This window comes from Notolepis coatsorum, assembly GCF_963971535.1.
Source record: "Notolepis coatsorum genome assembly, chromosome: 17".
In the NCBI taxonomy this organism is placed as follows: Eukaryota; Metazoa; Chordata; class Actinopteri; order Aulopiformes; family Paralepididae; genus Notolepis; species Notolepis coatsorum.
In genome coordinates this window covers 107,595,914-107,618,682 of record NC_140181.1, presented here as the reverse complement: position 1 = coordinate 107,618,682, position 22,769 = coordinate 107,595,914, and the positions used below count along the sequence as shown (strand labels likewise).

Genomic DNA, 22,769 nt, shown 5'->3' with positions numbered 1-22,769 from the left:
TTTGACTCTTTCATTATTTAAACTGTAGCTTAATGACTTCTTAAACCACTACATCTACTACATTTATATCTATAGACAAGACTTGTGGCTTTATACCACTAAAATTTTGCAACTCTGCTTGGCTAAACGACTGATTGTTTGTAGTACAAACAATGGATGAAGACACAATGAGAACCATATCTCAATCCATCGTCCAACAGATAAGAACTGATATGATGGCCTTCTTGGATGCTAAGCTGGAACCTATTATTTGTACTTTGAACGGCATTCAGAACTCTGTATCCACACTAGCAGACCACCTGCAGCTAATGGAGCAACGTGTTGGAGCCAATGAAGACAATGTGATTGATCTCACCACCCGGGTCACACAACTTGAAAAAGACAACTCTTACCTGCTGACAAAGATTGATGATATGGAGAACAGAAGCAGATCCTTGAACCTCCGCTTCATAAAAGTACCCGAGGCCGCTGAAGGTCGGGACCTGATTGGGTTCATGGCTGGCCTGATTCCTCAACTCCTGGGGCAGGATCACTTCCCAACTCCATTATCCATTGAAAAGGCTCATCGCAATCCGACCTCTCGACAGGACAACAGATCCAACCCGAGACCTATCCTGATAAAGCTACAACACTTTCAGGATAAAGTCAAGATCCTCCGACTTGCTCGTGAAAAGAAATAGTTGTTCCTTAATGCTTCACGTGTCTTCATTTTCCCCGACTACAGTGTTGAATTGACAAGGAGACGCCAGGCCTTCCTACCAGTGAAACGGCATCTCAGAGATCTTAATTTAAGATACTCACTTCGTTTTCCAAGCACCCTGAGTGTGACCGTCAACGGCAAAGAGGAGCTGTTCCGTGACCACAAAGCTGCCAAAGCTTTCTTCAAGACTACAGCGTAATTAACTTCCATTCTCGTCAGTCTTTCGAAGATGTCGCCTCCTGTTCTAGGATGACAAAGTTGCTGACTCCAATCGATGCCAACAGGCTCGCTTTAGCCATTCACTCGCCACTAACGTTAAGACAGTCTCTGGAAAATATCCTAAGTTTGTGAACATTCCTCTTCATGATCTTTGTTAACTCCATCGATATGAAAATAGTGACATTTTGAACTAACCGGTGGAATCGCCTTGTTTCTGTCAGTCTTTTTTTTGGCTGATATTCTTTCGTTTTCTAAACTTGCGTCCAACAGGTTGGGTACGCTGGCTTTTTTGTTTGCCGGAAAGTGTGGCGCCTCCGGCTACTTTCTACTGCCGTAAAGCGGTAGCATAGTGTTGTAAAGTGTCGCAAGGTGTAGTCTCGTTATCTCTATACTAAGAGGAATAATTTATTTCAGTTTTTCTTTTAGGTTGTTATCTTGTAATATGTAGTGCTCTCTTCTTTTCCCCTTTTCAGGTTGGACTGAGGGTATTATTATTGAAGAGAGGGAATACATTGAATTATTGGTTGTATTTATGTATATATATATTTTTTCCCTTTAATGAATCTTGTCACTGAGGTGTACACTGTACCCTTTCCAACCTCACATGTAAATGGTAAATGGCTGCTTTTTTTATATTGCGCTTTTATCCAAAGCGCTTTACAATTTGTTCCTCACATTTTACCCATTCACTCACACATTCACACAACGACGGCGGAGGCGACCACGCAAGGTGCCAACCTGCTCATCGGGAGCAATTAGGGGTTAAGTGTCTTGCTCAAGGACACATCGACACGCTGCCCGGGAGAAGTGGGAATCGAACCGGGAACCTCCAGATTGCCAGACGACTGCTCTACCTCCTGAGCCACTGTCGCCGCTACATGTGGTACTAACCTATCTTGTCATTTGTTGGGTTACTGCTGAGCTACATATATATACATGGCATGGGGCAGACAGATGCTGAATTAATCATCCCTGAAGTTGGGCCTCTAGACTTTGAATGCATTTTTATCAAAGTCACCCTGCATAAGAATAAATACATAACTATTGGAAATATTTATAGACCTCCTTCAGCACCTGCAGAATAATTTAATTCTATTAAAGCTACTTTAAATTCTATTTCATGTAATGAACTTATAGTTCTTGGTGATTTCAATAAGAACTGGCTAGCTACATCACTAACCAAAGTTAAAAATATATTTCTTAATTTAAACCTAACCCAGTTAATTGATATGCCTACCCGAGTCACAGCTACCAGTGAATCTTTGCTTGACTGGATCCTAGTCTCTCATCCCAACAGATTTTTAAAAGCAGGGGTTTTGTCAGATTGCATTAGTGATCATTCTATTGTGTACTGCATTTGGAAAATTAGACTACCTAAAGCACCACCCAAAGTGAATCAAATCAGGCAACATAAGAAAATGAATGTGGGTCAATTTATCAATGACCTAATCTCAATCAACTGGGATAGGTATCAATTAATACCAAATGTTCACGACTCTTGGGATTTCTTTTACTCAGAATTTTCTGAAGTGTTGGATAGGCATGCTCCACTAAAATCTGTTAAAGTTAAGGGAAGTCATCTTCCATGGATAACACCGGATCTTATAAGCAGCTTCAGGCATAGGGATCGAGTCTGGGCCAGATTCCGAAAAGACAAGGGCCCTCATTCATCAACGTGACGTAGAAAATGTTCTATTTCCATCCTTAAGCACAGAATTTAGAATCTGTGCATGCACAAAAAAAACGGGATTTATCACACGTGCGTACACAGGTTCTACGCACACCTGTCTTGATAAATATGACTTTGATCCTACGTTTGAGCTCGTGCACTGTTTTAAGTATTTGCATACCAGAACCGCCCCGAACCATATACGGTAATGGAATACCCCCATGAAATGTGGAAAAATGGACTAAGCCGAGGGAAGCGTGTTATGTGACAGGCTGACAGACGTGTACACGTACGGTGATGTCGGATATGATATCTATTAACCATTGCTGCCTGGGCAGCGCAAACACTAATAAAGACCGTGCTGGAATATGACTGCCTTTTCCCGTTTTGTTTGATTAATACCCAGGGATTAAAGTTCTCCTCAATTTTATTCCAAATCGCGACGGATTTTCCGTCAATTTTCTACCTGCTGCATATGATTTCTAGAGGCATCTATTTTGATGTCAGTATTGGGTAGCCTATATAAACAATAATACGAGAGCATATACAAGAACAATGAATCTCACTGCCATGTATGATGTAGCCTGCCTTTCAATACATGAACTTGAATTCCATCATGTTTGTGTGCGGGACTCACAAGGCTGTTGTCACAATGGGTGGTACCGGTACAGTAATAACAGTCTACACAATATCACGATGGACCATGCCATGTAGCCTATGTTCTATTATGACATGATCTGTGACGACAAATGTTCTAGAATGTTTGATTAAGATATCATACTCTGACAGCATGCCTATGATCAACAAAAACGCGAACTTGAATCCCATCATCATATTTACATAGTCTGTCCACTATCTGGTGTCATTGCAATGCGTTTTTTATTCTTTCTTATACAGTAAAAAGGGGGAAGAACACTATATCGTGGGTGTTCATATGACTTGTATTCTGCTTACAGCTTCGAAATTCCACTTGTTTCGTTTAACGTAAAGCCTTTTAAATATAATCAAAACGTTCCCGTGTTTCTGCGGTCTGTGCGCAAAATAATAACGAGTTGAGCTACGCGGAGCGCAGTCAGTCAGTACACCCCGTATATTCCGATAACGCTATATAAACCATGCTGCATTCATTCTGAGAGAAAGATCTATTATTCCAAATGCTATTTATAGGGTTTTGACCATAATTACACTACTGTTGCTATTTTACAATGAACTATAATGAATTACGGTTCATACAGAACATGCCAGTGTTGAAACTAATGCACAGAAGCTCATTTCCTTGTTGTAATAATATATTCTACCAACGGGCGCCAGGTATGCATGGTCCGAGCTGTGCGTAAATATAAGCACGAAGTCAAGTTCAAGTTGAAATTGATGAATCCCACACTCTGCTTAGAAATGGTCGTACGCACAGCTTAAGCACATATCTGTGCGTAAATCACGTTGATGAATGAGGGCCAAGGAGTATAAACGGCTGAGAAATGTTAGCAAGACTATGGTCAGAAATGCTAAATCCAATTATTTTAAGGAATCCTTAGCTCGTGATTTAAAAAATCCCAAGCAATTCTGGAATATGATAAAAACTTTAACTGGTGTATCCAAAAATAATATTACTAACCAGATAAAAGTGAATACTATTATACGAGATCCACAGCTGATTGCACAGTCATTCATCCAGCATTTTTCATCTGTCACTGCTGCATCATCACTCGATCCCGTGTCTGATCTCTTCAGTAATAGGCCTCCTGATCATAGCTTCTCTTTTAGGAAAATTTTACCTTTTGAAGTATTTGATGCCATCAATAGCCTAAAAGTAAGTGGTGGTCCTGGATTAGATGGTTTAGAACCTAAGTTCCTCAAACTTGCATCCCATATTCTAACGTACCCATTATGTGATCTGTTTAATATGTCACTGTCCACATTCGAAATGCCTGACATATGGAAGTGCTCTCGTATTACCCCGTTGCATAAAGGTGGAGATGCACTTGAAATGAATAATTATAGACCAATCGCAATTATTTGTTCTATTGTCAAAGTGTTTGAGAAATTGATATATAATCAGCTCTCTAAATTTCTTGACAAGTACAATATTTTATCACCTCATCAATCTGGTTTTAGGTCAAAATTCTCAACATCAACAGCTCTATTAAAGCTCACAAATGACATATTTTCTGCAAATGACGATGGTAAATTAACTGGTGCGATTTTTATCGATCTGAGCAAAGCTTTTGACTTGGTTGACCACCTACTTCTAGATAAACTTCACTCCGTTGGCCTGTCACGCAGTGCATTACTCTGGTTCAATACATACCTTCATAATAGAAAACAATGTGTTGTCATCCAAGGGTTCCAATCGGATACAATGGTCCAAGAACGTGGTGTGCCGCAAGGTTCAACCCTTGGTCCACTTCTTTTTTCAATATTTATAAATAATATACCTTCTGTTTGTTCTGATTGCAGCGTTCATCTTTATGCAGATGATACATCCAAAAATAATGTAGCACAGATTCAATCAGCCTTACAATCTGACTTTAAGACACTACAGAAATGGCTTGCTGAAAATAAACTAATACTAAACAAAACCAAATCGCACTTTATGATTTTTGGTACTCGGAAAAAAACTGAAGGCAACCGAATCTAAGGAATGCGTTATCTTATGTGCCGATAATACACCTCTGCAAAAAGCTGAACGCATCAAGTATTTGGGAGTATGGCTTGACCCCGAACTCTCATTCAATTTCCATATTACCTCTACTGTTATTCAAATGAATAGAGCTAGACATTGTTTTTCCTTCACTGTTAGAAAGAAACTTGCACAACAACTTATTTTGCCATTAACACTTTCTCTGCCACGCTTATATCCATCAATGTTTAATCACTGCCAGCACTGTAAGTCTATGGAGATGTTTACCTTCTTTGCAGGGCTATAACTTTTTAAATTGTATTGCTAAATTGACATTACTATGGCCCATTCAACATCGATTATCTATCGTTCAGGATGTTTTACTTTTTCATTCACACATTCATACGAAAATACCGTCTAGAGTATAAATATGTTTTTATCGTTTTCTGCAGTATTTCCTAGAACGTGAGATATAGGCATAAATGCATATATTAGATTATCAAATGCCGTTTGATACCGATCGACGCTATATTAAAAATGTCCCGCAACGATATACGAGTGGCCGGACGGATTTGGGAGACGCACCGAGCTCCAACGGGCATATCCGGTTTGGCAACTCGCCGATCATCCACCAGGTGGCAGTATTGAAGCGTTGCAGAGGTGTGCTGAGTCCCACAGCATCAGCCAAGGCTCCGTGAGTGAAATATGAATACCATGGCGAAAATATGAAATATGATCAGAATAACGTCGTACGCCGTGATCTGGCAGAATTCGCATGAACTTGAAACCCGTTGTATGGCGTTATTGGCGGAGAAAGTGTTAATGGACTATGCTGATGTTGTCTATCAAGCTGCCTCCAAAACCCATTTATCACCTCTAAATGTGGCTTACAATAGACTATGTAGATTTGTTCTTGACTGTCCGTTAACAACACACCATTGTACTATGTATCAAACCTTAGACTGGCCTTCTCCTACTTTAAGAAGACAGAGACATTGGCTGCAATTGATTTTCAAATGTATCCATTCTGACTATCCTGCTTATCTGAAACAGTCGATGGTCCCTTTTTCTTGCACTTATCGTCTAAGACACTCTGTACAGTATTTTTTCACAGTTTCTCCATTTTCAAAAGCAATGGCCAAGAAATCTTTCATGTTCAACGCCTTCCGGTGACCATTCGATCCATATCTTCATTTTACCTCTTTAAAAACGCTTTATGTTCTAATTTTATGGTCAAGTGTACATGCTTCCTTGGTGGGGCTCCTGCGCTGGTGAGGGGACGTGGGGCACAGCCGTCCTTTATGCGGGTGTTACGGGTTAGCTAGTTGGCTCTACTCCTATTTTTTGGCAGGGGGTTGATTGGTTGATTTGGGGCGCTCGTTGGGCAGGTTGATTGCTCCTCTTCTCCTGTCAGTCCTGGAGCTCAATATTTATTACATCCTGTATTCTACTAACCCTTTGAATGTTTTGTTGGGCCTTTCTCGCGGCAGCTGCCTGGCGGTGTCATCGCGGGGTAAGCATATTTGTTTGCCCTGCCCTGTGGTGGCACCGTCATGTGACTGCCGTGGAGTGGGCCTATTATGATGGAGATTGAGACATATCCTCTTATCCTCTTATAATGAGACATATCCTCTTATAATGTGTACTTGTTCTGTTGTGTTTTTGTATGTGTCCTTTATTTTTTTTATTTTTTTTTGTTGTTGTGTGTTATGTGTTCTGTATTACATTGCACAAAATGTGGGACCCTCTCGAAAACGAGATACTGTATCTCAATGTGGTTTTCCCAATAAAATAATTTCAATAACTACAGGTTAACCTTTCACTACCAAACCCGTCTGTAGTGTGGTAGTGAAAGGGTTAACCGTCTGTAGTGTGGTAGTGAAAGGGTTAACCGTCTGTAGTGTGGTAGTGAAAGGGTTAACCGTCTGTAGTGTGGTAGTGAAAGGGTTAAAGCTAGTAGTAAACTTGAACGTTAACTGTTGAACTCCAACAGACCTTAAAGCTTGAGATTCTCCCCTCTGTTGCAGAGTTTACAGTACAACGCTGATCTCCAACCTTTGTCAATCAAGTTGTATGTGTTTTAATTGATTTGTTATCCTTGCTTTTTGCCTCGCCTTGTTGTCTTATTGTTATGATTTTACATGCTGTGTGATTTTACATGTTGTTTTTTTGTTCGTTTTTTATTATTTCTGTATGTACACTCGACATGACTATAAATGAGGGAAACCTCAGTTGCCTTTCGAGTTTAAATAAAGGTTTGAAATTAAATGAAATATTAGTCATTCTGATCTGTAGATGGAAGTAGCCTACAAACACACGCCATGCGGGCTACTGTCACGTCTAACTTCAGCTGTCTGTGTTCTGTGCTTTCTGTTTCAGTTCGACACTTATCTGCACGTCACTTCAGAGTTCACTCATTGTCAAGGTCTATGAGGACCCAGCCAACTGTAGCCCTGTTAAAAGATAAGACTGTCGGCTAGTTAGAATAGAATAGAATAGAAATAATTTAATTATCCCGAGGGAAATTTGACACTAAATCGCTCACATTAGACATTTAGACAGAACAAAGTCACGAATAAGAATAACTAAACAAATTGCCTAAGAATAAGAATAGAATAAAATATACAGTACAAATATACAGAAGTCTGCAGAAGTCTACATTAAGTGTAATATTGAACAGTGTGGTTTTAAAAGTAAAAGTCCAGGAAGATGGTAACTGTCACTCTGTGCTCAGTGATGCAGTAGTTGAGGTAGAATATTAAGTGTTATCATACCTGTGGTTTCAGGAGGTCGGGGCCTCCTGCAGGGAGAATGGACCTGGTAGCTTGGATGATCCTCTCTGTGTGAAGAGAGAGGGGGGAGGGGGGAGCTGTGTATCTATTGTGTGACAGTCACATCGGGATCATCAAATAAAATCAAATAAGTAAAAAAAATAATAATAATCAAATAAAGGACATTATACAAATGTATAATGTATGTCGCATATCATGCCAGTTAGGGTACCTTTGCGTATACTGCCCCTGTGTATACTGTATTTACTCATAGTAGGGCTGACCCCTATTAGTCGATTAGTCGACTAATCGGTCGAAAGGAGCCGTAGTCGACTGGCCAACCTCTTAGTCGAATATATTAAAAAGAATTTAAAAAAGATATTTATACGTTTTTTATTTTATTTTTTTTTTATCATTCTTTCCAAAAGAAAAGAGGCCTAGAAACGTGGCTGACGCTAATGGCACGCATACCAGAGGCTAACTGCCTAAGAAAACAGGCACAGAGGCACTGAAAGAGGATTTCCCCCGTCTAATGAACACACTAGACTAGACAAATATCAAGATGTATCCATCAGTGGACCAATTGCATGCTTTTGCAGAGGACAAGAAGCCTTCAGTCGACTCCTTCAGACATTAAGCACCCCCCACAGCCCAAATGGAATGATAAAAACATTTAAAATTTAAAAATTTAAATAAAATAAAAAATAAAATAAAAAAATTTTGTCGACCAATAGTCGACTAACGGCAAATTTTGGCCAATCATAGTCGACCATCCAAATCCTTAGTCGGGGACAGCCCTAACTCATAGTATATCATTCAAATAGTATTCAGATTCTAATTCTTAATAGTTCTGTATAATATAACTGATAGGGCATACAGACCCTCTGATCTGCACCTTTGATTACACTGCCTACTTTCTCATATTCTTATTAAGGCTGTCAAATATATCGCGTTAATATCGCGTTAACTCCCGATTCTATTAATGCCACTAATTTTTTTAACTCAAGATTAACTAAAAAAAAAAAAAAAAAATTTACTAGACTTCACTCAGGTGTATTATTGATGCTCTCATTGATACTATGTTTGTTTCTGAAGTGTGTGTGTGTGTGTGTGTGTGTGTGTGTGTGTGTGTGTGTGTGTGTGTGTGTGTGTGTGTGTGTGTGTGTGTGTGTGTGTGTGTGTGTGTGTGTGAGATATAGAGAGAGAGGGGGGTGAGAGAGATGAGGAAGGGGCAAAAGAGAAAAAGAGCTGGGAGAGTGTGTGTGTGAGGGAGAGAGGGGGGTGTGTGATTAATCAGCCCTTGTGTGTGTGAATGTAACAAGTTCCTAACGTTTTCTTTCCCCTATTATTTCATGCACACTTTATTCATGTTTTAATATTATTATTTTTAGTTATATTGTTATTTATGTGCTGACTCGTAGAATTGATAATGAATAGAGGTTCTGTTTTTAGGGCATGTTGATAAAATATAAATAATAAAAAGATCTGTAATAATTTGCGATTTAATCGCGAGTTACTATGGACAATCATGCGATTAATCGAGTTAATATTTTAATCGTTTGACAGCACTAATTCTTATATTCAGAGTTAATACATTGTTTACACTGCTTATCTTTATTATAATTGTATTGCCTATATTTATGTCTTTCTACTATTACCATGCCATACTGTACCCCCCCCATCCATCTTATCTCATCATCTCCTTCTTTCATTCATTCATTCATTCATTTTATTTTGTTTCGTACATGGGGGTACAGTTCATCTTTGCACAATATCACCAACATCTTTTTTTAACATGATACACCCGCTGGCCGAAAAGGAGCAGGATGAAGAAAACGTATGTTTCCTGCCCCCTTCCAAACTTCATATTTATTTTAACATAATGTCAGCTCAAGTGCACCTTACAGCTTCATACCATATATTATTATTATATTATAGAAAACGTATGTTTCCTGCCCCCTTCCAAACTTCATATTTATTTTAACATAATGGTCAGCTCAAGTGCACCTTACAGCTTCATACCATATAATAATAATAATAATAATAATAATAATAATAATAATAATAATAATAATAATAATAATAATAATAATAATAATAATAATAATAATAATAATAATAATAATAATAATAATATAATAATAATAATCATTACCATAATTATGATAACAATAATAATAATAATAATAATAATAATAATAATAATAATAATAATAATAATAATAATAATAATAATAATAATAATAATCATTAGCATAATTATGATAATAATAATAATAATAATAATAATAATAATAATAATAATAATAATAATAATAATAATAATAATAATAATAATAATAATGATAATATGACCATGAATAATAATAATAATAATATTGCTAGATACCAGATTCAAGTCCATCCGCTTCACCCTTCTGTCCAATAATAATAATTCATATTGTTTACCAGCTGCCGCCGGCTGGTCTGGAGTGGCGTGTCCCAGGACCCGGTAGACCTTGTAGGGCTCTGCGATGTCCTGCTGGCTGCGTTCGGGGACCTCCTGGAAGTCCGTGCTCTTGTTGAGGGCACAGCGGAGCCGGGTCTTCCACACGGTGGGGTCGTCCCGGCCCTGCCCCTCCCGGTACTTCCCCTTGTACATAGCCCAGGCCTGGCGGGGGAGGTTAAAGGTCACACACGCTTTCAGGGTTTGGGCATTTAAAGCACTCCTAGAGACATTAATTGGCCCTCATTTATCAACGTTGCGTACGCACAGATATGTGCGTAACCCCTGCGTACGATCATTTCTAAGCAAAGTGTGGGACTTATCAAATTGAACTTGTGCTTGACTTTGTGCGTATATCTACGCACAGCTCGGAGCATGCGTACGCCCCCGGTGGTAGAATATGAAGCCTGCATTTCTGCAACGCGGAAATAAGCTTCCGTGCATTACTTCCAACACTGGCGTGTTCAACATATGACCCGTAATTCATTATAGTTCATTGTAAAATAGCGGCAGTAGTGTAATTATAACGGGCTCACGCACGAACAAGAGGTTGGCCTGCTTGTTTGGCACGGGGGGGGGGGGGGCAGACGCAGAACACCCACCTCCAAACGCGATTAAATATTGTTTCAAATAAAAAGCGACATACTATTATTTTGTGTCATGTTTCCAAATAAGATTGGCCACAACGAAATGCTTTCTACTTCAATTTGTTGGTTAGAATAGATACCTCCGTTGAAACTTCACTGAGACTAAAAGTAAAAGACAGTATTTTTTTTTTTTTTGTGAGCTCCGCGCACAGACGTGATAATAATAATAATAACAATAATAATAATAGCTTCATTTTATATAGCGCCTTTCAAGAGACCCAAGGTCGCTTTACATAGATAGGGGGGGGGGGAATAACAAAGTAATAAACATAGTGGACAGACACAACATATGAATATGATGATGGGATTCAAGTTCGCGTTTTTATTGATCACATAGGCAGGCTATACATGGCACGGTCCATCGTGATATTGTAGATGGATCGAGCAATAGCTGTTACTGTACCACCCATGTAGCTGTCAAAGCTCCATCACAAATGCAGTTATGTGAATAGAAAGGGATTCCAGACATGATGGAATTCAAGTGCAAGTTTGTATTGATCACATATAGGCAGGCTACACATGGCGTTAGGGGTGGGCGATATATCGAGTATACTCGATGTATCGCGGATTGTTCTACCCGAGATGTAGTACGGTACTATATCGCGAACATCGAGTATTAGTTTATATGGCGCCGCCCGCGGCCGAGAGACACTCGCAGTGCTTTCCTCGAAAAGCGCTGCAGAGTGCAGACTCCTGCTTCCCTCTCTCTCACACACCCGCGGCCCGCCCACTCTACGTCACACACACACACACACACAGAGACAGAGAGGCGGTGCCAAGTCAGCGGCTCAGTGCACATGTTGTTTGGAGGAAACGGGGAATGAGGAAAGAAGAGTTTAGCGAGTTATTTATTTTATTTATTCCGAAACGACAATGGAAGATGGAGGTGCCACTGCCGAGGCGGATGAACTGGTTCCAAAAAAGAACAGTACTGGATCTGTCGTCTGGCGTTGGTTTGGTTACCGCAAGGAAGATGTTGAACAAACAACGGTTACCTGCAAAATATGCAGCAGAGCAAACCCGTTACCACAAAAGGTAGCAGTACCACCAATTTGTTCCACCATTTAAAAATACACCCACTACAAAATGAAGAGTGCGTGAAACTCTGCATGTCCCAGGCTGGCCCCACACTAAAGTCAAAGCAACCAGCCCAGATGCAAATTACTCTGGCTTCTTCATTTTCAAAAGCGATCCCGTATGACAAAAAAAGTAAACAATGGAGAGCAACCCATATCCAATCAAAAGGGCAACGGCGCCCTCTGCTGCCACATCACAGAGAGAGCGGGTTGAAACAGAGTTGTCTGCCTACTTGCAGTCTGTCGATACTGACAGTGAATCAGATCCCCTACAGTAGTGGAAGATTTACCCCTTTTGCAAAATAAAATGTTCTAATAGAAACCACTAATGTGTTATGGTTTGTAACCGACCCCAATCGCACAACACAAGACAGGTATGAGAGTAAGCCAAGAACGGGCATTTATTGAAAACAATCAGAAAAAAGGCACTGTCCCTTTAAGGGAGAACACCAATACTGGATAAACAAGAAAAGGGAAAGGCCCAGTGCCTTTAAGAGGCGAGCTGGCTAAGGGGAAGGCAAAGGGAAGGCTAAAGGAAAACAGGGCCGGGGCAAGGGACAAGGCAGGAACTGGGAGGAACTAGGAGGAACTGGACAGGGAGGACTAGGAGGACTAGAGAGGGGAGACAGGGACAGAGGCCCGCGGAGGCGGGCTGGGGACAGGGAGGACTGGGAGGACTAGATAGGGAGGACTAGGAGGACTAGGGAAAACCAGGGTAAGGCCTTGGAACAGGGCGAGGGCTGGAGCTGCATACTAGGACAGAGAAAACAGGGTAAGGCCTAGGAAAAAAGCATTAATGAAGTTGCTGCTCTGCAGCCTCTCCCGGGATGGTAGTCTGGGGAAGCAGGTGGGAACATCAGAGCCGCTCTGCAGACTTCTCTCGGCAGATCTCCGAGGTGGGTAAACGGAACCGAGAGGGAGAGAGGGAGAGGGTTAACTCAGTGCAGTTGGAACAGAGCAGGTGACAGGAGAGGTGACTTGTAACCAAAAACAGAGTTATCCAAGTGAGAGAATCTTCGGTGTATATACACACTGTGAGTAAACGTCCCAAACACAAATCCACGTGATGAATATCTTCGGTGTGTAAACACACAGTGAGTCAACGTCCCAAACACAAAACCACGTGATAAATATCTTCGGTGTGAAAACACACAGTGAGGCGATGTAAAGGCCAAAATATTATCCCAATGAAAACAATCCAAAAAAGGCTAAAACGCTGGGTGAGTGACTGTCTGATAAAAAGCTGGAAATCTTCAGTGTCTTATAAACACACGAAAAACGGAATTGGATCAAAGACAGTCATAAAAAACTCACCCAGGCGTTGTGCGTAAAGAGCGTTGGAACAGAACGGGGCGAGAGCGTCGCCACCGGGGAACCGGTTGTCCAAGCGGAGGTCTGAGTGGTGCGCGACTGCTTGGAGTACGCGCCGGTACGAAATGCGCATCAGGCGCGGAGGTCTGAGGGGTGCACGCCTGGAGTGAAGCGCGCATCTGCTGCGTGGAGGTCTGGATGCGCGCCTGGAGTGAAGAGCGCATCTGCTGCGTGGAGGTCTGGATGCGCGCCTGGAGTGAAGAGCGCATCTGCTGCGTGGAGGTCTGGATGCGCGCCTGGAGTGAAGAGCGCATCTGCTGCATGGAGGTCTGGATGCGCGCCTGGTTGGAGTGCGCGCCGGTACGGAGGGCGCATCTGGCGGTGCGTCTGCGCGGAAGAGCGCGCCAGGCTCGGAGGTCTGGATGAGCGTCAGGACGTCTGCTGCGCGGGGGTCTGAAGTGGAACACTGGGAAGCCTCCCGTGGAAGTCTAGAGAGCGCAGTCCAGTGTCTACCTCAGGCAACGGCGACAGGAGGCGAAGGCTGGAGCGCATGTCACGCCGGAGATGAAAACAGCATAAACAGACAGAGGCCTCCCGAAGGAGTCCTGGGCCCTGTTTCTTGTACCTGGTTCAACTAAGTCGATCAAGATGTCATTATCCAGCTTCAGTTAACCCGATGTTCGAAGCCGGGATTTTCCTGTTCCTCGAAGGTGGATTCAGTCTCGTTAACTCAAGCCAGACTTGCGACTCAGGCTAAATGCGCGCGGCCGCTTCAGGCGAAAAGCCAGCACGTATCGATGGCAGAGATCCTGATTCTCTAACGGCATTGATTGATTAATTGATTTAAAACTTTATTGACAGATTGCAATACGGCTCAATCGCCTCGCCGACAAGTTAAATGCGTTATCTATAGCCTAATTTTAAGTCCCTCATTACCTCAATCAATCAGATTATATTTCTTTAAACTTGCCTGCTGGATTGAATAATCAAATGAGATCTTGCTAGCGAAAATAATTAGTTAAACTTATACAGAATTACGATACGGCTCTCTTACCCATTGATTGATGTATAGTCGATCTTTAACTTATCTCCAATGTGGTCTAACGGGTTGTTGTTTTGACTATCACGCAGACGACCGGGGTTCGAGACCCTAGTCTTTTCCTTCTTTTTGCAATATAGGAATAATTCAATTTGGTGCACGTTGAGAGCTATATAAAGAATGACATCCTCAATGCATGTAGATTTATAATATTTTAACTTAAAACCAGGCTACTTTGGCGTATAATCATTAATATTATATTCAAAAAAATCATATTGGAAACACCGGGTTTTGAACCCCGGTCGCTGGGTTGGCAGGCTTGAGCACTACCGCTGCACCACTGTGCCAGATGGGATAAATTCATTGTTTATACATTAATGAACGAGAGACCCGTGTTTAGAATATCCTTTGTTTTGAATGAAGTTTATCTCTTTATCCTCATTCATTAATGTGACGTCAACGGCTCATTCAATTTCTCAAATCCGTCAAACAGCGCATCTCATCAGACATCTTAATCCCAGTTACAATTAAAATAACCACATAATGTGTACATCGCACGAGCGAGCGCCACGGTATATATAACGTGCATTATTTAGGACAAAGTGAATTTAGTATCAGCATTTTGGGTCTATTTTACATTTCAAAAGCCCCCTCTGGAAGAATGGAGCACAAAAACGTAATTCAGAATGGTATAATGCAGATCGTAGACTGTGGGAATAGTTTCAGGAAACGGGCTGTCACTTCTTTGCGGGGGCGTGGCGATGGTTCAGGCTAACTTGAACTTAAACTCTGCTTTCGACCAGGCTCAAACTTTTGGATCTGTTGTCATGGTGATTTGGAAAATCCACGTACGGGGAACCGGAAAGTCCGGCTAACTCAGTTATCCAGTTAAAGTTATCCGGCTAACTCAGTTATCCAGGTACAAGGAACGGGGCCCTGGTGATAGAGAATATGATACCGAATGAAACGGCATGTTACGGCACGACCCGACGACCAACAGAGGGGAAGAGCCAGGTACTTAAAGCCCACAGGGGAACTAATTAGAATGCACCACAGGTGCGTGAAGGTAATTGATACTTGAAACTAAAAGTGTGTGTTCGGCACAAGACCAATCAAACACACAATGACAGGTAGTCCAAGGTGTGGCCGCTGAGAGCAAACGAGAGTAACGAACGCGAGGGTGGGGGCTAGTGAGGTGAGTGAGAAGGGAATTCCTTAACAGTAGGCTTAAAGGAACAGAGAGAGTAGGTGAGCAGCGGACAAAACCTCACACTAATGACTACAGTACAGTATAAATAAAGAATGGTTTAATGCAGACATATGTTGCAGGGACTACTAGAATCATCATGTTGGCGTGACTGTTTTTTTTTAAAGTGCTTTAGAGGAAATGTAAAAATATTGCGATATCGCCAAATAGCCAAAATCGCCAAATAGCCAAAATATATCGCGATATCATTTAGAGGCCATATCGCCCAGCCCTACATGGCGTATAGGCTACATCAGTGGTCACCAACCCGTCGATCTTGATCGACTGGTCGATCTTTGAGACTGTCCCTGTAGATCTTTCCATGAAAATTTTAAATAAAAAAAATAAAATAAAAAAAAAATGTATCTTACCCTGAGAGTCCACATTACAGTTCTACTTTTGTTTTGATGTGAAAAGTGATGCTGCACTTAGCACTGACTGAGAAAGTACACATACAGTTCTACTTTTGTTTTGATGTGAAAATGATGCTGCACTTAGCACTGACTGCACTTAGCACTGACTGCACTTAGCACTGACTGAGAAAGTAAACATTACAGTTCTACTTTTGTTTTGGTGTGAAAAGTGATGCTGCACTTGGCACTGACTGCACTTAGCACTGACTGAGAAAGTACACATTACAGTTCTACTTTTGTTTTGGTGTGAAAAGTGATGCTGCACTTAGCACTGACTGAGAAAGTACACATTACAGTTCTACTTTATAAAATGCTAATTGTAAATATGTTTGTCAATGTTAATAATATGAGAAAGTCCACATTACAGTTCTACTTTTGTTCTGATGTGAAAAGTGATGCTGCACTTAGCACTGACTGCACTTAGCACTGACTGAGAAAGTACACATTACAGTTCTACTTTATAAAATGCTAATTGTAAATATGTTTGTCAATGTTAATAATATGAGAAAGTCCACATTACAGTTCTACTTTTGTTTTGATGTGAAAAGTGATGCTGCATAAGATGACTGCACTTAGCACTGACTGAGAAAGTACATAATAGTTCTACTTTGACGTTTTAATGTTGGACCAAAGCATTGCATGTAATTAGAATACAGGCAAATAAAAGTCATTTAGTTTAAAGTACAATCTTGGCTGTCTTTTTCTCTCAACGCTTCAATAGGTAGATCTTGCCTTCACCAAAAAAAAAGAAAAGTGATCTTGGGCTTAAAAAGGTTGGTGACCACTGGGCTACATCATACATGGCAGTGAGATTCATTGTTCTTGTATATGCTCTTGTATTATTGTTTATATAGGCTACCCAATACCGACATCTAAATAGATTGTATGCATCTACAAATCATATGCAGCAGGTAGAAAATTTACGGAAAATCCGTCGCGATTTGGAATAAAATTGAGGAGAACTTTAATCCCTGGGTATTAATCGAACAAAACGGAAAAAGGCAGTCATATATCAGGTTGAAAAAGCCCTCAGCTCGGAACTAGGCAAAATCTGCATATGGCTCGCCGACAACAAACTATCATTACACATGGGCAAAACAGAGTCCATTCTCTTCGGTTCAAATAACAAACTCAGCAAGACCGACGGCTTCTCGGTTACAGTGGGTGACAATATTATCACAAGGAAAGATGAAATTACCTACCTGGGTTCCATCCTAGAGGCTAATCTTTCCTGTGACAAAATGGCATCCAATGTAATAAAAAAAGTCAACCAACGAACGCGATTCTTGTACCGGATCTCCTCTCTGGTAAACAAGAATACCCTGAAGACTCTAGCAGGAGCACTCATTCAAGGGTACTACGACTATGCTTGCACCTCATGGTACCAAAGCACCTCAAAGGCACTAAAAAACAAATTACAAACATCTCAAAACAAGCTAGTCAGACTACTACTTGACCTGACTCCTAGAACCCACCTCACCCCTGCCCACTTTGACAACCTAGGATGGCTTAGAGTAGACGACAGAGTACAGCAACTTGCAATGGGCCTGGTCTACAAGATACACTACGCGACCAAGGTACCCATGTACATGTCAAAATACTTCCCAAAGGTCAGTGAATACCACGATCACAACACCAGAGGGAGCTCCACAAATCATGTAAAACCCAGATTCGGCTCAAACAAGGGACTAAACACGTTTCGCAATTATGCCACATCAATGTGGAACGCCCTGCCTAAAGCTGTAAAGGAATGTGAATCACTACCCACCTTCAAAAACACTCTCAAAAAACACCTACGTGAGACTGCAATTCGAAACTGGCCCCTACAAATGTCCTAACCTAGTTGTACAGAAAATGACCAAGTAAGGCTTTGTCAATATTCCAATGTACAGTGTAAAATGTGTGTGTGTCCCCTACCCAACCCCCCCCCCCCCCCCCCCCACCTCCAATGTACAGCCCTCACCCAACCCCACCCCACCAACCTCCTCCAATGTACAGTTTCTACGCCAAATGTATATACACTCCTTTTCTGGACACTTTTGTATCACAAACAGTACTGTATTTGCAAATCTGATATGTCATAAATGTATAGATGTAGCAGTACTGTCTATCTGTATGTCATGTATGTCATATATGTTATGATGAATTGAAAATGGGGGACCCTGGTGGAAACAAGACGAAAGTCTTTCTCTGGTCTGCATCCCCTTAACAATTGTATGTATTGAGATGTACTGTACTGTACCCATTCTGCAATCTGTTAATAAACTTTTCAATCAATCAATCAATCAATATTCCAGCACAGTCTTTATTAGTTAATATGGTCTTTAAGTTAATAGATATCATATCCGACATCACGGTACGTGTACATGTCTGTCAGCCTGCGTATTTAAGCATTACATCACGCGCAGGAGTGGTTTGTGAACAATAAACCATGCCTAGGGGTGGTTGTTAGGCCCGAGGCGCAGCCGAGGGTCGTTAGACCCCCCTAGGCATGGTTTATTGTTCACAAATCACGACTGCAAGTGGTGTAAAGCTTTTATACAACTGCCACATTCATCCAACCTTATTGCTATACAATAAACACACATTAATCGAAGATTTATTGAAAAAACCATCCGCCAGAAAAAGTACTTCCCACAACTACAAAAAAGACAATTTGCCTCCATGTGGAAGCAGCTCGGAAGTGCATCCAACCAACTAACACATCCAACTGTGTATTATTGGAATGATTGAGAGAAGTTGCCTCATGTGGAAGCAGCTCGGAAGTGCATCCAACCAACTAACACATCCAACTGTGTATTATTGGAATGATTGAGAGAAGTTGCCTCATGTGGAAGCAGCTCGGAAGTGCATCCAACCAACTAACACATCCAACTGTGTATTATTGGAATGATTGATTGAAAATTTTATTACCAGATGCAGAATGGGTACAATACAGTACGGCTCAATACACACAATTGTTAAGGGGATGCAGACCTACTTTCTATAGAACTTCATTCTTAGATGCTTCTATAGAAAGTAGGTAAAACAAATTAAAACGTTTTCTTTGCCCTATAGGAAAAAAAAGTTTTCTTCGCCCTATTTTTTTATTTATTTTTTTAAACCTACTGTAGAGGGCCTAAACTTAACCAGTTGGAAACCAAGCGTACAGTAATAAAATTAGCAATCAATCAATCAATCAACTCAATAGGCCATGCTCACTTAGAACAGCGCAGCACCCAGCTCTCTCTCAGTCTGACTATCCCCCGCGTTGCAGACAGGAGTGTGTGTGTGTGTGTGTGTGTGTGTGTGTGCGTGCGTGCGTGCGTGCGTGTGTGTGTGCGCGTGCGTGCGTGTGTGTGTGTGTGTGTGTGTGTGTGTGTGTGTGTGGGGGGGGGGTGTGTGGCGGTGGGTGGAGACTAGAGCCAGTGCTGACAGTCGAAAGGAAAAAGAAATTGAAAAAGAAATTGCAAATTAATCAATCAATCAATCCGCGATTTTTCTTTTGTTACACAATGATTCAAGACCCATCAATTACATCATCCAACATTGTTTAAAGCACTAAGACATTCGCTGTGACAGAATCGCTTGATATTTAGTCGTTTAGTCGCTATCAACATATCCATTTGTAAAGATTATTGTCCACCATCTTGTGATCCGGCGGATTGATGTGATGTGATTCGGTTGTGGGCGGGTCCTGGGCCAGCAAGCGTGGACTGTTCGCAATACATACGTGTAAATGGACTGTTTCAGCCAATCAGAATCGAGAAATTTGCATGCCGTTGTATAATTCTCCATAACACGCTTCCCTCGGCTTAGTCCACTTTTCCACATTTCATGGGGGTGTTCCATTACCGTATATGGTTAATTAGGGCGGTGCTATATGCAAATACGTAAAACCATGCACGAGCTGCAGCGTAGGATCAAAGTGATATTTATCAAGACAGGTGTGCGTACGACCTGTGTACGCACGTGTGATAAATCCAGTTTTTTTGTGCGTACACACATTCTAAATTATGTGCTCAAGAACAAAGATAGAACACTTTCTAAGAATTGTTGATAAATGAGGGCCATAACTTGACACTCACTTTACTCACTTTAGACACTTTAACACACTTTATATTTATCTATTATTAAAGAGATTTGCACTACATTCATACCTCATTTGCACACTACCCTAAGTTTTGTACCTCATCTCATTTCTGCATTGTACCTCACTGTTACTCATTTTACTCTTATTGTATATAATGTATATTGACTGAACATTCCTTTACTTACTTTTTACTTACTTCTTAATAACTTTTTTCCTACTGTATGTAGCACACTCTCAGGGGCTCATACAGAAACAAGCTTTTCATCATAAAGTATTCTGTATTTTGTTGTGACAAATAATAAACAAACTTGAAACTTGAAACTTGACAACGGTAACTTTCTGTAAAATAGGCCTCTTTGTATTTCCTGTTGCAGTGGACAGTTGCTGAGAGGAAATAAAAGGGGGGCCAGAGAAATCGCAACCGAAAACGTCTCAAAAGGTTACTCACTCACTATGTTACACAGTGTCGTATGGAATGTATTTCTTGGCAGATCCTGCTGAGTAAGCATTTCACCAGAAGGACCAGAGAACAGAGTCAGAGGTCAGAGGTCAGTGGAATGGACACATTGACTGTCACAGAGTGTTATGTGCTGCCCCTGATTGTTTTAATCATGTTTATTAAATAAACATGAACACATTTTTTGCATTATAAATGCAAATATCATATCATATCATATAACGTACATGTACATTATAGTGAAATGCCTGGTTCTAAGAATACAGTCTTAAACATTATACAAAATATACAATATACAAACTAAAGTATAAATTGAAGTACAAAATGCAACCAATGAGGTACAAAATGCAAAATGCAAAAATGAGGTATGGATTAGCATGAATTATTATTTGTAAACGATTGTACTAAACTGTTATTTAATATTATAATGTATTGTCTATTAACATCAAATCATAAAGTGCTTCACAAGAATACCAATATATAATAGTACATTTCAAGCAATAATGAGGAAAAAGTTGTTAAAAAAAAAGAAAAAAAAAAAATAGTCGGCCTATAGTAAAAGAGTAAATAAGTTATTACCTCATGTAAATATGCAAGTCAGAAAGTAAGAAGAAAAAAGGCTAAATACTAAATACTTAGTTATTTCCCACACCTTACGTTACGTGACTGGTGGTAATGGCTTACATGTCACGGTATATAACGCGCCCTGGCCCCTTTCGTGACTGATGCACCGAGTGAATCCACGGTCACCTGCTCCTCAATGGGAAACCAACCTAGATTTACCCTGAAGGACTGGTTCTGGCCGAACCGTTCGTTATACAAGAATCACAGAGAAATTACAACGGTGCTCACAGTTACACGGCACGGCGGTTTCGGACAGAGATACGGGATGGTTTGAAAGCTCGGCGTTGCTAATAAACATTTTAAATATTTTTTTATAAACTGCTCAAAACGGCATTATTTCCGGCGTTGGGTGATCACAGCGCAGGCGTACCAGGCAGGCACCCAACGCCGGAAATAATGCCGTTTTGAGCAGTTTATAAAATATATTTAAAATGTTTATTAGCAACGCCGAGCTTTCAAACCATCCCGTATTTTTGTCCGAAACCCTCGTGCAGTCGTGAGCACCTTTGTAATTTCTCTGTGATACTTGTATAACGAACGGTTCGGCCAGAACCAGTCCTTCAGGGTAAATCTAGGTTGGTTTCCTATTGACGAGCAAGTGACTGTGGATTCACTCGGTGCATCACAGTCACGAAAGGGGCCAGTTGTTGTATAACGCGCCCTGACCTTAAAGAGAGCCGCGTCCTCGCTCTGCCTGTAGTCCTGTTTGGACGCGTGCTTCCACGGGATCCTGAACACGCCGTCCTCCTCCCAGCGGAGCCCCGCGTACCGGCCGCCGTGGACCTGCGCCACCAGCCACTCTCTCAGACGCATCTTGCGTTCCATCTCCACCGCGTTTACTTTCCAAGTATCGGTCAAGAAATGGTCACACTGCTGAATTTAGGCGCATAGTGCCACGAGCACAATTTCATCACGTCGTCGTCCCCTTATTCAGCCGGGAAAAAATATTTAACGTTCAATAAATGATTAACATTAACATTGACATTATTTATAAACCAACTATCCAAAAAGAATGCCTATAATGGCGAATATTTTCCCGATAAATGATACAGGGAGATAGCTCACCAAAAGCACAACGAGTTATAACCTAAACGTCTGAAGTCTGAAGTCAGGAGGAGCGCCTTTGGAACCGAAAATGAAAGTTTAAAAGTGCTTCATACTTTCGGTTTCCTTCCTGCGTGAGGCTCTCTGTCTGGTTATGCAATTTGGCAAAGAAGGCACGAGAAGGGAAAGTAGCCTACCGTAGATAAATGTAAGTTAATTGTAAATCTAATACATAGGCGGTGTATACAAAAAGGCCATTACAGAATACTAGTGAGATATAAACCAAAACCTTGACAAAAATAAATGACTATATTTATAATTAACTTTTATGAATAATAATTACTATATTATTAGTTAAAGGTGCTGTACGTGTTAT

General features: G+C 40.9%; 1 protein-coding gene across 1 annotated transcript in view; it reads right to left on the bottom strand.

Annotated features, from left to right (window-relative positions):
• Positions 1 to 22,424, bottom strand: part of irf10 (interferon regulatory factor 10) — a gene marked incomplete at its 3' end in the record, with an annotated part of 52,264 nt that extends 29,840 nt beyond the window's left edge. The window contains exons 1-3 of the mRNA XM_084333620.1: positions 22,016 to 22,424; positions 10,428 to 10,629; positions 7,983 to 8,047 (exon numbers count right to left, since the gene is read on the bottom strand). Coding sequence (XP_084189746.1) covers positions 7,983 to 8,047; positions 10,428 to 10,629; positions 22,016 to 22,174 — 426 coding nt within the window. The 5' untranslated portion in view covers positions 22,175 to 22,424. The remainder of the gene's footprint in view (positions 1 to 7,982; positions 8,048 to 10,427; positions 10,630 to 22,015) is intronic.
• Between the last annotated feature and the right edge of the window lie 345 nt (positions 22,425 to 22,769).